Source organism: Stegastes partitus, unplaced genomic scaffold, assembly GCF_000690725.1.
Source record: "Stegastes partitus isolate 25-593 unplaced genomic scaffold, Stegastes_partitus-1.0.2 Scaffold884, whole genome shotgun sequence".
NCBI lineage: Eukaryota > Metazoa > Chordata > Actinopteri > Pomacentridae > Stegastes > Stegastes partitus.
In genome coordinates, this window is record NW_007578615.1 from 180,246 (window position 1) to 196,887 (window position 16,642).

Sequence of the window (16,642 nt, forward strand, 5' to 3'; positions counted from 1 at the left end):
TTGGTTGCAGATAAAAATAGAGTCGCCATACACATAACGCTTTGACGGGGATGAGTGATTGATGCTCAAAGATGTTGCCATGACAGACTGGCAGGCGGGAGAAAAACTCTGAGGCAGAATGATTGGCTTCTCCTCTTTGATGTTTCTGTCTGACTTACTTGTGATGGCTGGTTACATCTTCAAACCCGTTCTGCGTTGACAGTTGTAATGACCCCAAACATTTCATCTGTCATATCTGAGCGGCGCTCTGACAACTTCTAGTGAAAAGAATCTCCTTCTATGACCAAACTTCATGCCATATTCTCATATTCATCCATAAGGATTGAAGTTATTAATTTCCATTTGTCACAGGCTTTAAGTTTGATGTAATTACTCAGAAGAGGCGCTTATAACTTGAAAATCCAAGTTTTGAAAGCGAGCAGGAAACTGTGCAAATGTCAAAACTACAAAACGCACAGAAAACTCAGGACATCCTGTGTTAAAGTGAATTCTGAAGATATTAAGTCTCACTTTTAATAAACTTCAAGCGCAAGTTAAGAAAGCAAATAAGAGATGGTTTAAGGACACAACAGTCACCAGCATGTAGCTGACATCAAGTCAGAAAAACTAACATTTTACAACATGACTCAGACTGAGATGCTCCAACACCTTAAAAAATGGCTGCAGTCCTCCAGCACTGGCATCTACAGCCTTTCTGCTTCAGTTGAACCATGTGCAAGACAGATAAACCATTCAAAGCCTGCCTTTGTATGCCTGTTTTTGTTGTGTGTATGTGCAGAGACCAAAACATCCCAGTTCCATCCAGTCTGCTGAGCGGGAAGCGGTTTCCCAGGGTTCTGTTGGGATGCTGCTTTCATGTGGAAGCGGTCTCTGGGTCCCTTTAGCCCGTCTGTTGTGACAGAGGATAATGAATTTCTCAACATCTGCCATTTGTTAGCCCTGTTTGCTGTAACTGATCTCCTTTTAATCTGTGGACTTCCAACGTGTGTGCAGCTCCGCAGCTGGACTAAAGAAGACGGATCCCACGGCCTCTCTGGGGCCGCAGAGGGCCGGACGGAGAGTGGCACATTCTGCATCAGACCACTACCTTTGACCACCGCTGTCTTGTACAGTGATGAAGGACCTCTTTGAAATTACATGTGTGAATTTATAATTGAGTCACCCTAAAATGCTCTCGAGGCAGGTTCTGCTAAAAACTTAGAATGTGAGTGTGAAAGTGTACTTCACCTTCTATATCACTTGATTTAAAGCTATTACATGCAGAAACTGAATATTACACACGACTACACTCACATCTAGCAAGGGAAAAACATTCACACTGTTTTTTTCAGACACAACATTGATGCCGTTTTAATCATTTGAACTATAATCTAATCACGAGTAGGACTTTAAAGCCGGACTAATTGATGCTTCTCTGTCAACAATCAATAAAATGTGTACTGTAATAGGAGCTCTCATAGTGACAAAGATAACCAACATCCAACACTGCAGCACGCCTCAGCTTAGAAGGACATTTTAGTGTCTTTCAGCTCATTGTTTTGGTTCATTCTCATCAGCGAGAGTCATCAGTGGACAAAACCAAGACTCTAAATGAAAGCTACATGTTGCTTCGTTGTAAACACTGTCTGTGAAGATTCTCTTCAACGTCAGGGTAATCCTGAGTGCTTCAATATCAGGCAATTAGAGACATTTTGTAAAAGTCATTTCATCTGTCATCCAAGAGGCTTCCTCAGGTTTAACAGACTAGTTATTCTCACTTACACATCACATGGCTTGTTATTGATGATGGCTAAAATGATTTAAAGTGTGAATGGTTGTGAAGCTGCCTGTGGACGAACATCAGGAGTGGATTATAAGTACCTGATAAATGGTGTTGGAGACAACAGGTAGGGAACAGTTGGTTATATCAGCTTTACAGTATACATTTGTTTGGCCCCAAACTAGACAAAAAACTCTCCTTATATTGTGTTTCAACTTGGTCCGTTTGCATGTTTAAATGTGTGAAACATACCTTTACTCTTTTTCTGATTAAAACTGAACTTCATTACATCCTAAGGAATGGCAGACTGAATACAATTTTTAAATATTCTAAATCTATCTATGCAAATATGCCACTATTAGTTTCAGATTAGTGATGTTAGCAAATCAAACCTTTTTGCTGGCTGATAGTTATTCAGCTCTTGTCAATGCCTTTAAGCACGGGTAAAAATTTGACCTGTGAACACTGAGGTTTTAAACCCTTCTCAGACACAGCAGGAGGGATAAGGGTCACTCTTCATGATTACCCACAAACAGCTTCTCTGTGTTCTATCTCACACCTTGAACCTCTTTTTTGATGCAGAGGAAGAAAAATAAGCTGTCTCTCACCGAGTTACAGGAATATTCTGAGTAAACAATTTCTCTGACCCTTGATTTCCACAGATAAAAATTTGTTAGCTTTGTAACTGACACTTAGTCCATCACAGTACCAGCTTTCAATCCCACGTGTATGTAAAGAATGCACCGCGGTGGTGGTGGTATTTCATGACACAGATCAGGAGGTAATTTGGAGGGGATGGGTTGGTGAGATACAGACTCAAACATCAACAGAGCGTCAGAATCACCTCTTCATCTGAAGGCAGGAATGGCTGAAATGGTGGATTCAGTCAATCTTCATTCCTTTCAAACCTTCTGCCCCCATCCTTTTCCCTCTTCATAAAACCTGGAATGTGCTTCAAAGAATGTACACTATCTTTCCTCCATGAATAAAACATCTGTCATTCATCAGCCGGTACAATATGTGCCGATTTAACAGAGCATAACAGCTCTGCGAGGCAGGGAAGCTCCAGACTGTACAGAGTCCTGTGAAGCCCAAATCCAACCAAGTGTCATCTGTCTCCCCTCTGAGATTAGTCTGGTTTATTTAAACAAGGTTCAGCTAATTCATTTGCGAATTAAAGTTGGAAGAACAGCACCCATTGCGAGTCTCTGTTAGCCAACGCAAACACAAGAGTGTTACAACACAAATTTAGCATTAGAAGGGCAGTGCGCTGATCTTACACATCTATACACAACTACTCATTTGAGAACGATCCTGTGCCTGTAAAAACAGTTGAATTGTGTTTTTTGTGGCTCTGGAGGCAACTTTCTCAACTCTGAAAAATAGTCCTGACAATACCCTCATTTTTACATTTATAAATGAAGGCGTGTGGTACAAACTGGAAATGGAGTTTGACAGCCGTAAGCCTTGATGATACTCTCTTGTGGACGTGCACACTGACAGCTATGGACTCTACTGACACATATTTGTTGTTATTATACTATTTTCTAGCCCACTTGGAGGACTCTGTACCATACATGCGCATTAGAACAGCGTCTGTGTATTGCACGGGTGCACGATACTGCTGAGAATGTGCACTGCTGCCCTTGTAGTGTGTTTGCTGCACATGGACGTCCACAACGGGATGTGCAAAGACTTATAGCGACAAAAAATGTAAATCACACACCCAGCAGACCTTCATAGATGCAGCAAAATATATGTATAATAACATGTAAGTGCCAATAACAGAAGTACTGTGCAGAAGCATTGTGGGAAATGTAGTGTCTATCATTTTTGAAGCTTGACATCCACAAGGGGCTAAAAATCAGGATCACTCAGCCTCTCTTTTACAGCATCACTTGCAAGCATTCCAGCTTGATGAAACAACATCACTGCAGTGCTCCTGCCATTGACTGGCCCTTTTAAGGTTTCTTCATGTTATAGTGTGAGTAAAGGGGATGATCTTTTATCTTATCTATATATTGGGGGTAAATCTGTGTTTACTTGGCTCAGTGTGCAGAATAAGGAACTAATTTGGTGCAGTGGAACTGATAGGAGCTTCATTGTCCTGCACAATGCTCACTCCAGCTGACACATGGTTTCCCTCACTGTTGTCAAAAAAAAGAAGAAGTTCATAACACAGACTAACAGATAAGTTCGAGATTCACAAGGACATCTATCACAGGAGAAAAGTTTAGCAGGGTTTGGTCTGTGGTTAAAGTTTAATTCAAAGCTTATTTCGCCCCCTCCCGGCAGAACAGTAGCCGTCTAGCCGTGTGTTGTGTCCGCCTGACCGGCAGGTGTCGCTGCGGGCGGCGCCGCTCCGCTCAGGCCGCTGCGCTGCTTCCGCCACACGGACCAGAAGGAGCAACCGGCCGGTGGCAGACCAAAATACAAACAATGGGCAAGAAGCACAAAAAACATAAGTCCGAAAAACACGGATATGAAGGTATTTCAATTCAGATAGTTCAACCAGTTATCCACATAAGTTATTTATTGATTAGCATTTGAATGTACAAGCCGGAATCCTCTGTTTCGCGCCTGGTAGCCGAGTTAGCATAGTTTAAGCTAGCTGATTGTTTAGCTAACTAGCTCACTGCTGTTAGCTTCCAGATTGGTTTATGGGTGTATTTTCCCGCATGTTTCTGTCTGTTGCTCACAAGTTGTCCTGATAAAAAATGTAAACAATTTAGGAGTACTACCCATCATAAGCTCAAGCCACGAAAACAACTTCGAGGTAGCTATTAGCAGCTATTGTTTCTAGCATCCCCGAGCTGTCACAGGTTTATCTGTTAGCATCATTGATGCTTTGATGAGGCTCATTGATTGATTTGTTCTGTACAGAATACGTTGAGAGGCCGCTTAAGCTGGTGTTAAAAGTGTCCGGGAACGAAGTGACCACGGGAAGCTCAAGTCTGGACACTTTTTACGACGAGCAGCCGGCGGACTTTGACAAACCCAAAGACAAGAAGAAGAAAAAGAAGAAGGATAAAGAAAGGAGCCTTGGCTCACCAGAGGATGACAAAGGAAAGAAAAAGGTAGAGTCACTAAAGATCCTGATCCCTTGTTCTAGTCTGAGATAGGTCCAGTACTGGCTGTTGGAATTAAAGTGTGTGTTTCTCTGTCAGATGACTAAGAAGAAGAAAGGACAGGATGCAGATGGAGACGATGATCGAGAGCAGAGCAGGACTCCTATACGCTCAGAGCTGGACAAACTGGAAGGTAATGTCAAAGAAATTAGAAATTATTCCAACACTTATTCTCCAACGTCTCTTTACATTTCTTGTATGATTTTATGTTGACAGAAAAAGAACAGACTCCGCTGCAGGAAGCTTTGAACCAGCTCATCAGACAGCTCCAAAGGTGCAACGATATTCACTTATTGACGTGTCACAATCTACTTATCTGTGTGTTTAAAAGATACTGCACATTTATTAGCAAATAGGGCTGTTATGGTTTAAAAAAAAAAAAAAGTTTACGATTGTCAGACCAATAATTGCGAGTAACAACATGTTTAAATGTATTTTTCTGTATATTGTTTGCCACTATTACTTAGATTTGTGATTTTTGACTGCTACCTTTTTGCTGCACAACTGACAAATTATTTTCAATACGTGCTCATCAACATACCATCAGTCTGACGTCAGTAGTAGAGCACCTTAAGGTCAACAGTTGGTGACATTATATAATAACAGGAGAAGGATACAAACAGTGAAAACTATGTGGAAGTACAGATGGAAATATAATATTTCTGTCGCTTTTGTCCAACTGTTAACTGGGTCGTGTTAGTGATTGTAATGATTATACAAAGTGATCACATTCAACTCAAATAATTGCGATCAGATGACTGTATAATAATTGTGACAGGCCTATTAGCGATTTGCTTCACAGTGTTATGATTTATATTATTCAGTAACACCTCTCTTTCTTTTGTTCTTAAATTCTTGTTGTGGCAACTAATGACTTTATGTGTGTTTGCTCTGTAGGAAAGACCCCAGCGCATTCTTTTCATTTCCAGTGACAGACCTCATCGCTCCTGGTTACTCCTCAATTATCAAGCGTCCAATGGACTTCAGTACAATAAAGGAAAAAGTGAAGAAAGACTGCTACCAGACACTGGATGAGCTCAAGGTACCTGTCTGTATTATGCACAGTTGTGTTACTGTGTTAGGCACTTGGCTTGACACTTAGCAGGTCACAGTGAGACACTTTAAACAGTGAAGGAGACAAAGTCAGGTTGCCAAGTTTTGTCATATAGACCCCATTTTTATACATTATCAGTGCATTTTGATTCACGGAAGTTTTTTTGTTTGTCATGTTGTCAGTGTTTGACATGTGATGTGTTGTTGATGCAGGTGGATTTCAGGATCATGTGTGAAAACGCCATGATTTACAACAAACCTGAGACAATCTACCATAAAGCAGCTCGAAAACTGTTACACTCTGGAATGAAGATCCTGAGCCAGGTATGAAACTGAAGATTCTATCTGGTGTTACATAATTTGCCTCTTACTGTTGTTGGCTTTATTCTGAAGAGAACAAGGACCATAATATTCTCCGTTCATTCCTTGTTGGCTATTCAGACTAACAGTGTTCACGAAGGGATTGAAGGCAAATAGTGTCACTAAGAAATAACCTTTCAGTATGAAAATGTTTCTGGGCATTTACTATTTTAGTTACATCTTCATATTTTAAATCTTGAAATAAATTACTTTAGCATCACAGGTGTACCCAGCTTTTCACTTTCAAACCTAGATGGCACTAATGTGATTTTGTGTAAACTGTCTGTGCCGCAGTATGTCATGATTTAAAACCCCTCACTCTAAGTCTGCAATAGCCATCTAAATTCTAAAAGGTTGTTTTCCTGTCAAACAAAAAAAACTAAACAATTTGTGTGTGCATTGGCCATCTTGGTCGCTTTTGTAGAAGACTCTGCCCTCAGTGCAACACTGGAAGATGCAAAAGTTAAAGTCCACAGATAGCTTCCTGGTTGCATTTACCCTGCTTTGTTAGTTTGTTCGGTGTCCTCTGACTCTTTGTGATCAAATATACCATGTTCATGTTTACGTATTTGTACATTACTTGGGGATTTAATAGCAGCACTCAAACACTGCACACTAACCAGCAGTCATTCTGCAGCTGCAGTGTTGTGGAGATAAAGTTCCTATTTTAGAATTACCATCTTCTCTGACAAAATAAACCTGCATCCAAATAGAATTTAAAATGAATAAATACAGCAAATGTTAGAGGTGACTAAACTCTTATGCGACAGCTCCTAATCCTCACTGGGTTGTTTTTTTCCTGCAGTTGCCAAAACTATGTTTTCCCTGGTATACGTTCAAACACCACGCTTCCTAGGCTGTTTAGAAATTGCTGTATTTTGGGGTAAGGAAAAACTCCGATTAAGTCTGGACAGAGGGAGAAAAAAATGTGTGGTAATGTTTATGTCTTCCCATAATAGCAGCGTTTGTGTTTGTTTTAAACTTTAAGTAGAGGTTTGGACGCAAAACCAAGTGTGTTTGTGTTTGCAGTGATGCAACAGATGGGGGCAGCAGATAGCCGCAAATTGCTTTCAAATGATCACATACAGCATCATCAACACCACAGGCATTTTTTTTTTGTTCTTCTTTTCTTTCCTGATACTAAGAGAAAAAAATGTTTGTTCCTTCCAATAGGAGAGGCTGGAGAGCCTGAAGCAGAGCATAGATTTCATGGCTGGCTTGGACCCCTCCGCCAAACAGCCACTGAAATCTGAGGAACAAGGGGGCACCAGCTTGGACCAGAGCAAGGAGGGACCTGCGACCACGGACAGCAGTGAGAGATCCCAGACCCCCAGCACACCCAGGTGCTTTAACCTGCTCGCCTTACACAAGTCACACATTCTTTAAGTCGTATTGCCGTGTAATGGAGGTGAAACTAGGAGAGCCCAGAACCCCTTGAAACCAGAGCAGGCTTGCCACAATCCCAGATTTTACGGTTGAAATAAAAGCTGAAATAGGGTTGGATTGCACATTAATACAAGTAAAGCCAAGAAGACTAATCAGAACCAGAACTAGAAAAGCAGCATGTTGAAAAAAAAATGGCTTCCCACTCTGTCAGTGCCGTGTTGGTTTCTGAGAGCTTGTTTTCTTCTGACTTTGCAGTGAATCGCTTTTCCTCTGCGGAGCTAGAGGCTGAGAATGTGAGGAATGCCTGACAGCATGTTGGGACTTGTTTTCTCTCATGGCTGTACATCTGTTACATCTGTGTTGTTGCCGAGTGATGTAACAGAACCTGACGACCAAAATTACGTGTTGGTTATGAGTCACTGTCAGAGAATCAGCCTCAGAAAGCCTGTTACTGGGCTGCTTTTCAATTCAGCTACTTTTTACCTTTCTAACTCAAAAAGAAGATTGTTTATAAAAATCTTAATAGCGCTTGGTGACGTCAGCAAAAGCTTACAGGTAAATGATAAGAGGAATGAAAGCAGAACGTGGGCGTTGAATGAAGTGAAAAGCTCACGCATATTTCCTTCCTGCAGTATTCTGCTGCTGTGTGCATGCTTTTTGTTGTCGCCACAAAGTAGAAACCTTTTCAGTCATGGTCAAAGTGTCTCATCCGCCGTCTTTCAATTTCCCTTTTCATTTGCAGACAGGACAAGGACTCCAAGGACGAAGCAGCAAAGGCAGAGAAAGAGCTTGAGGAAATCCGCAAGGTCATCGAGGAGTCTGGAGGAAAGCTGTCCAACAGAGTGCTGCAGTGTGAAGTGAGAGAGGAGCAGGGTTAAACTTAGGAATTATTTCATGTTATCGACGTAGCTGCTATTAAACACGTCATCTTTCAAATGGCAGCATGAACTGAAAAATAGCTCATTTTAAGGCAGACAAAATATACATCAAATAACTTTTGGTTTAATATGAGATCTGTTGTTTGAGATGGTTTGTACAAGCACGATAGGATCACTTCTCATACTGAAACACAGTTTTTATTTTCCTGCCTATGAGCTGCAGTTCACAGTTTGTTTGTTGTATAGTTGGACTTTGCGAGGCGGAAGTCTGATGGCTCCACCACTCTGGCTATCCTCAACCCAGCAGATCCATCAGCTGGAGGTAAGTCCATGGTCAAACCTCAACGGAGCTCAAACAATTCATCCATTCTTTGATTAGTTAGCAGATAAGTACTTGATAGTGGTGATTACTATCAAGGTGAAATACTAGGCAGGCCAAACATGTGGTGTGTTTCATATGTGACAAGACACATCTTGAGCAGAAGAAGCAGTCAGTGCTGTGGCTGAGCATTCCCAGTTTGCTGATGACAGTCTCAAAACCAGGGATTCACACTTCCAGGGTTTCATAACTAACAAACCGAAGCAACCGTTGCCCATAAAGGACTGAGTCTGTCTGCATCATTGTTTTTCTTCAGAATTGGTTTCCAGTTTGAACATGTGTGGCTGAGTCAATATTACAACTTACAACTGTGTAGTGTAGAGCTGGCGTGCTCAAGCTGCAGGGAGTAGTGCAGGATGGACAGAGAGAGAGCTACGAGCTTCATAGATCTGCACATTCTGGAGGAAGCAGTGTAGAGATACTTCTCAGGCATTTTAAGGCAGGAAGGGATCATTTTCATGGAAGGAAAACTTCCACATGAGCAACTTTAATCCAGAAATAGGAATTCAGAAGTTAAATCAATGACTGGAGAGGGATTTAAAAGACAAACAATCAAGTGAGAAAATAATCAGCACATAAATTAATACGAAAAATAGTCTTTAGCTGCAACCATAGACCTGAGAGAACCTAATGTCAGCGTTTGCTATTACAGATGTTGGCTACTGTCCTGTGAAACTGGGCATGATGTCCAATCGGCTGCAGAGCGGCGTTAACAGCCTGCAGGGCTTCAGGGAGGACAAGAGGAACAGGATTACTCCAGGTACTGTACTGCTCCAAGCATCAGACGTCTACTCTCTGTTAGCTGAGCGTACATGGGAGACAATGACCTGTTTTCTGTGGCACGCTCTCCACAGTGTCCTACATGAACTATGGACCGTTCACCTCCTACGCACCCACGTACGACTCCAGCTTCTCCAACGTCAGCAAGGAGGATTCTGACCTCATCTACTCGTTCTATGGAGAGGACTCCAGTCTGCAGGGCTCAGACAGGTACGCACAGGATGACCATGAACGCACTCGAGCTTTGTGACATACGCAAATCGTCACTTGAGGCATTCCTGGCTGAATACTTTCCAGATGTTCTGCTTTTTCACTGAGTTCCCTCAGTCCAGAGGACGTCAGTTGTCAGCTGTAGACCAGATCTCACTCTTGTCTTCAGCCCATCAGTTCTCACACGATGGCTAAAAAATGCTTTCAGTTTTATTCTCTTCTGGCTTTTTAAGTAAAAACGTGGTAGTTAAATAAATAATCACATGAACAAAGGGATCACTTAAAACTCATTTTATCCTCACTTTTAAACTCATTTAATTAACAACAGACTTGACTTTTGGCAGTGGTGATGTCCTCTCACCTGTCAGCCAATCACATGCCTCCTGCCTCTCAAATTAGCAACAACTGCTCCATGAATGAGCTGGTGAGCTCCAGCTAGCAGCAACAACACCAAAGTAATTCTGAATCAATAGTTAGCTGCCGCATGCAAACGGAAACTAACGTATTTATTTAGACTGTACACACCACCTAGCTAGCTGGCTAGCATGCCACGTGGGAGTTGAGACGGTATTAATGGCAGCAGCTAGTGGTGTAATTTAAAGTTGCCTCTGCTGTGTCTTAGTTCTAAAAGTGTTGCAGAATAGCACACAAGTCTGTCAAGATAAAAAAAAGAACTACCTTTTCCTAACAAGAGCTAACAATGCTAACACTGGTGCTCCGCTTTACTGCTGACTAATGAGCTCGTAGGCTGTGCTAGCTAGCAAAGTGACATTGTTAGGGTAAAGCTTAAAGACCCCACTCTGGTGAAAATTAAGTAAAAATACTACAAGACACACTATGAGGGATGTACGAAAAGAAGATACAAGGAGGGGAATTCATAGAGCTGCACATTACAGGAAACTGTAAAGAGTTCCATCTGAGCTGTTTTAAGGCAGGAAAGGATTGTTTTCATTAAACAAATCTGTAGTTTTGATACACAGAGATGAGTGTTTAGGGGTTTAATCAACACCTGAAAGGAGACTTTTTTTTGGTTAATTGTGGTAGTAGATGTTAAGAGTTTAAGAGAGTCAGAGAAGCAGTGATTGGCTCTCAGGTGAGAGAACAGTAACAATATCACTGCCATTAAAACAATAACCAAAAACAGATTACAAATTTGTAATCACTTTAATTTTCTGTGGTATAGGAAGTTCAAACAGGTTATGGCGGTGGTGTATGTAGGGTTGACTTTAACACAGATAGAACATGTATATAAGAAGGTTTTTGTCTTGTGGGGTGACAGTTTTTCAGTGTTGTGTTTTTGGCAGGAATCCACACTGTGTCACATCACTGACCCTTATGTCATGTTTTATTTCAATAATACCAAACACTTCATGATGCATGTATATGAATTAATTCAGCGGTTATTTTCGGACACTGTCTCTTGTGCCGTCTCCTGAATGCATTTCTTTCTTTTTTCCCTTTTTTTTTCACAGTAGGTAAAAGCACGCCGTGACTTTGTTGTCAAATGTATGAAAATGTGTCATTCCTGTTAGTAGCAGGTTCTCACTTGTCTCTGCCTCACTGTGTAGGAGGTGCGGTTATTTTTCCAGCAAGTGTCAGCAGTGTCGATATCGACTTCTTGTCATTAGTCTAAGCCAACAAAGTGATTCACATTTTTTACACGGCTGCTGCTGCTGCTTAGGAAACAGTAGTGGTGACTGTGTGTTTGTTTGTTTGGCAGCTTGTCAGAGTTTCTGGCCAAATCAGACGGGTATGTGTACAAACTGGCTGACAATCTTCTGGATGCAATGACCAACGGAGAGCATTCAAGAGCCCTGAAGGACACCGAGCCAGTAAGCACCTACTGTGACATCTTACTACCCAACTTGGCTGCACAGAGAAATGTTACCGGTCGACTAACTAACTTTCCGTCCTTTTGTCCAGCAGGTGGAGGAGCCAGCAAACACACAGGAGCACAAGGATGACATGGAGGTGAGAGTTGGTGCTAATGTCGAGCTGAACAAACCTGCTCCGTCCACAGCAATAAACAATTTTAGTATTATATTTAACACAACTACACACAGTACAATAGAAATAGACATCACATGTTGGCATGACAAGTATCAGCTATGTAACACAAAATTAGAGGTGTTCATCCTCATCAGTGCTGGATGTGATGCTTGAAAGAGGAGCGCCTGCTGCGCTGCTGTTCAGTGTGAAGCGCGTCACATGTTCTTGCATTACACCCCATACCATGATCCTTGATTTCATTTGGATTATAGATGGCCTCTGCTGACGGTTGCGGCATCAACCAGCTGTGTCAACATGGCAGGGGCCTGCAGTTAGCCGTGATCCATGCACGCATGGAAAGTACATTTCCCTTGAAAACACAGCAGTGCTGCTCGCTCAAGGCCCGCTGATGGAGAATTTGGAGAGCGCTGTGTTTTCTTTCAGTGCCCGCTGGCTGCTAAACTGAATCGTTCCTCAGAGCAGCGGAGGAAACCAAAGCACGGGCCCCACCATCAGGCACACAGCAACCCTCTGTGCTGCCTGTTTGCTGTTCTTGGCTGCTCTCCAGTTTACACTCATCCCCCAGCTCGGGTGTTGCAGCTTTTGATTAGGTTTGATTTTATTAGAGCAAAGAAGCAGCATGACAAAAGGGGCTTCAAAAGGCCTGGGTTTTCCCTTGACGCATCAGCTGTCCATTGTGGAATGCAGTTTTCTAATCTGACTAAACATGTCATTTCCCCTCTGTCTCTCGTAGGTAGCTGAACCCAGAGCATCCAACAGGCTGGACATCCTGCGTTCTGCTCTTGGCCTGCAGATGTCTGAGGAGCTCTCTGGGGGTAAAACTTGTGACTCTGTTTTTGCATTTAGGACTGCATCTAACCACGTTTTTAATAACTATGGGAGTATCTTCAGATATTCATGAAAGTCTTAAAAAAACACTGAATTATGTTCTTCAGAATGCACAAGGTTTTGAATATCTTGTCTTGATTGCTGAAAACAGTAAAATCAATTATACATCATTTTGTGTGTATTTACAGTCGGGCTGGTCTGAATAGCAATTTCTGTTCTCCGGGTATTCGGCCCCAATTAACGATGAATATCCCAAATATTTGGGGGTGCCGCGCTGTGGTGGCGGGTGGCTGTTTGTTCCAATATCCTGATTCCAACACAGCGAATGAATTGTCGGCTATTTGGCTTTTCGGGTTCCAGCCCTAATTTGCAGGATGTCTGGAGATGTTCACTACCAGTGTGACAGTGAATTGTACATGTAGCTACACTAGCTAGGAAACTCACAAGAAAGTGTCGGCATCAGCAAAAACTAAAATGAACCAAAACTAGTAATTTCCTAATTGGTCATCAACCACCTTTCTGATACTTAATTGGGTCCATGCTCCATTAACTGATTAATTGAAACACTAGGAACCATTTTAGGAACAATTCTGCAGGAAGATTTTTAATGCCTTTGACTACTTGACAGGAAATAAAGAGAATATACACGAGAAGAAGATGGAAAACACAAGCCCTCATGTCAAATGTCATGTCACAGAATTGGGCAGAAACCCAAAGAAGCCACTCAGATGAACAAGTGTAGTAATCTGATAACTCAACAATGTAACTGAAACAATGACCACTTGATATTAGGATGAACTCACAGAGCAGGTCACTGATCTGTTTACATGCACATTCATAATTACACTTCAAATCCTATTTAAATTGATGTATTTCAAACAAACACAAAGCATCCATCAATGTAAAGCTCTCTGGTGAACACATTAGCCATTCATCATCCTATTATGTCTCCTCTTAGATCTCTCTAACAGCCCCACACTTTCTTCCCCTCTCTCCTCTCAGCACTCATATTGATGTATTCGTATGACTGAGGGGGTCTGTACGAGGGTGCAGAGAGAATGGGTGTATTGTGTGCAATAAGTGTAACCGGTGTCGGGGTGGGTTACCACAAAGTAACTGGAGGAACCCAGAGGAAGTATTAACTGTGAGTGTTGTCTCCTGTCTGTCACAGAGGCGCTGCACTTCCAGCAGAAATTGGACGAGACTACAAAGCTGCTGCACGACTTGCAGGAAGCCCAGAAGGAGCGTCTGAGCGCCAAGCAGCCACCTAACATGATCTGCTTACTGGCCCCGACGGCAAAGGAGCTGGAGCTGGGTAAGAGCCTCTCGCTGCTTGGACCCCTTTGTTCCTGCATTGAAGCAGTCGCCACCAGACCTCTTACAACCCTTCATTTATCTCTCTGGCATCCATCGTACACAGGCCCGGTTCGTTATTTAGCTTCAGACAAGAATTCACTGTTAGACGGTGATCTGATCCAAATCACCGTTTACTTTACTTTGGGGGGTTTGTTTTCATCAAAGCTTTGGTCCCAGAAACACCGTTTTTTCTTTATTGTAATATTATGTCTGCCAAGAATTTGTGACTTCTGAATATTTGAGCTCCCAGAGAAGAGCTGTCTGAATGAGCAGCGCTGATGTCTTTTCCTTTGATTGTACTTTGGCTAAGCTAACCAGCTGTTGGCTGTAGCTTCATGTTAACAACAGATACAAGTGAGCTTCAAATCCTCCGTTATACTTCTATTTGCAGGAAAAGTGAAAAAGCGTATCACTCAACATTTAACACCACCTTCTATGAGCATCTTTACGAAAAATGTTCTCTCCAATCAACACAAGAAGACTTGAACCCATTACTGGCTCCCGTTATTTATCACCTTCCTCTTTTGAATATACAAATAGCATTACGTCCTGCTCACGTCAGTTTACCTGCTTTTCCAGCTGAGAAGGTGACAGTGAACCTGGCTGAGCTGACTGGTCAAGTGGCCCCATGTGATGTGAGCAGCGTCTACGGTATCCGGAAGGCCATGGGCATCGCTGTACCTCCAGAACCACCTGAGCCCTTCATAGACCTCACTACAGGTACGACGCCTCACCGCTTGCACTCAAAGGCACTCAAATGCCTGATGTAACCCAAGAAATGCATTTCAACTCGGCATGTACTTTTTTTGTTCTTCCAGTGCAGGAGACGGTCGAACCGATGGAGGCCTCGTCCAGTTGTCCGGATGCGGTTCCAGTTGTCGCTGTATCGTGAATTTCCAACCACCCTCATTCAATTTAATAACTTAAGTTTTGTACAAAAGGTGCTTTTTTTGTGTGTGACATTTGTATGCATTTCAATCAATAAACCTTGTTTTTTTTATTATAAACCTCGGCTCTTGTGTGGCGCTGCATGAGAAGCTGCAGACTTAGGAAAACATTTATTACATTCTGCAACTGTACAAAAGTCAATGTCACATTTGTTCACATGAAGGCCAATACATTATTATTATTATTATTATTATTATTATGTAACCACAATTACAGACAAGATGTTGGTCTCAGAAGATAAGGCCACAAGACAAATCAAGTTTCAGAGGCACAGAGAGAGAGATCGGGTCTGAGCTGGGGCCAGAAAAAACATTCACAGCAGGCAGGTTGTTAGATCGCACAGACGAAGGACACCGGGGCAGCGTCACAGGTTTCCCTCATTGCAGCATATATGCAGACAGGCAGCAAAAGACACTGAAAATTGATTTTGTTATCTGCGCAGAATAAACACCTTAAACAGATGACATACATACAGCACAAGGATTTATCTGTTTCTTCCTGAAACGCAGTACACATCATGTCATGTAATATTAAACAGTTGGTACTGTGGCCAAACGGCACAGCTGGTCCACATAAAAGAGTTGTTAAGCCTGACCCTAAAGTTACGGCGCGCTAATCTTCATCAGAGATGGCTTTAGGATTTGCAGCCTGGCCACAGAGAGAAACTTACCACGTTTTTTTTTGTTATGTGAATATGTCCAGCAGAAGGGAGCAAGAAAAGAGTTTTGACATTAAAACAGGTCACATATGTCTTGCTCATTACACGGTAACAGAGCAGAGTGTCCTTCACTTTTTCAAACGGGAATACAGATGGGTTTCAGATTATGATCCAAACAGAATCCATCGTTATTTTAAAGACAAAAAAAAACTGTTTTTGGCATTAGTACAATACGCATTTTTTTTTCTATCACATTAAGTTAGAGACAGAAAAAAGTACAAAAGTGACTAAATCACTGGACATCAATGTGTTTGCGACTAGAAAAAGATGATTGTACATACTGACCATTTCCTCCGTCATCTCCTGATCTGACTAAAGGCTGCCAAGTGTCGAATGTGACATCCACCGCACAGCAAAGGAGCAGTTCCTCTAAATCCTTAATTCAGCAACATCTCAGGAACACAGCTGTATTACAGTCACGTCCACCCTTGTGGTGTGCAGGAGTGTGTAAACTCTTGACTTGTGTACACGAGTCTGTCTCCAGTTCTGTTGGCTGCGTCGACGGCGTGGCCTCAGCTCAGCCCCATACCTTGCTGCTTGCTCATGTCGGTGCACACAAAGAAGGTTTTCAGCTCCCCTTTCCCCTTGACGTTGATGAATCCTCGACACTCGCACGAGTAGCCCAGCTTATGCAGCACTTCGGCCGTCTCGTCTGTTACCTACACGGAGAGCACAGAAGGCACAGCTGCAGCCAAGGAAAGTGCTATTTGAATGACAAATGTGCACAATGTGTGTAAACGGCTACACACTATGAATTTTTAACATAAAACCCAAGCAACTTACATCGTCCCAAAATCATTGTGAGATCTTCCTTGCAGCAAAATAATTTTGGTGTGACAGAATTACACT

At 42.3% G+C, this 16,642-nt stretch overlaps 2 protein-coding genes across 3 annotated transcripts in view; one reads left to right on the top strand and one right to left on the bottom strand.

The window, feature by feature from the left end:
• The first annotated feature begins 4,138 nt into the window (after positions 1-4,138).
• Positions 4,139-15,313, top strand: brd7 (bromodomain containing 7). The gene is made up of 17 exons (XM_008293408.1): positions 4,139-4,247; positions 4,643-4,836; positions 4,927-5,020; positions 5,104-5,161; positions 5,785-5,929; positions 6,154-6,264; positions 7,474-7,643; positions 8,429-8,543; positions 8,811-8,886; positions 9,596-9,703; positions 9,798-9,933; positions 11,654-11,765; positions 11,857-11,904; positions 12,677-12,758; positions 13,943-14,086; positions 14,707-14,847; positions 14,946-15,313. Exons 1-17 carry the CDS (start codon positions 4,199-4,201, stop codon positions 15,017-15,019), a joined length of 1,857 nt encoding a protein of 618 aa, XP_008291630.1. The 5' UTR covers positions 4,139-4,198; the 3' UTR covers positions 15,020-15,313.
• The window catches only part of adcy7 (adenylate cyclase 7), a 59,088-nt gene continuing 57,616 nt past the window's right edge, over positions 15,171-16,642 (bottom strand). For both annotated transcript variants that reach the window (XM_008293407.1, XM_008293406.1), the window contains one exon: positions 15,171-16,452. In XM_008293407.1, coding sequence (XP_008291629.1) covers positions 16,306-16,452 — 147 coding nt within the window. In that variant the 3' untranslated portion in view covers positions 15,171-16,305. The remainder of the gene's footprint in view (positions 16,453-16,642) is intronic.

Excerpts from the sequence above, each read along its gene's own strand:
- brd7 (XM_008293408.1), top strand. The coding sequence starts at position 4,199 with ATGGGCAAGAAGCACAAAAAACATAAGTCCGAAAAACACGGATATGAA. Across the intron at positions 7,644-8,428 it reads CAGACCCCCAGCACACCCAG|ACAGGACAAGGACTCCAAGG; the intron begins GTGCTTTAACCT and ends TTTCATTTGCAG. Across the intron at positions 9,704-9,797 it reads GAGGAACAGGATTACTCCAG|TGTCCTACATGAACTATGGA; the intron begins GTACTGTACTGC and ends CGCTCTCCACAG.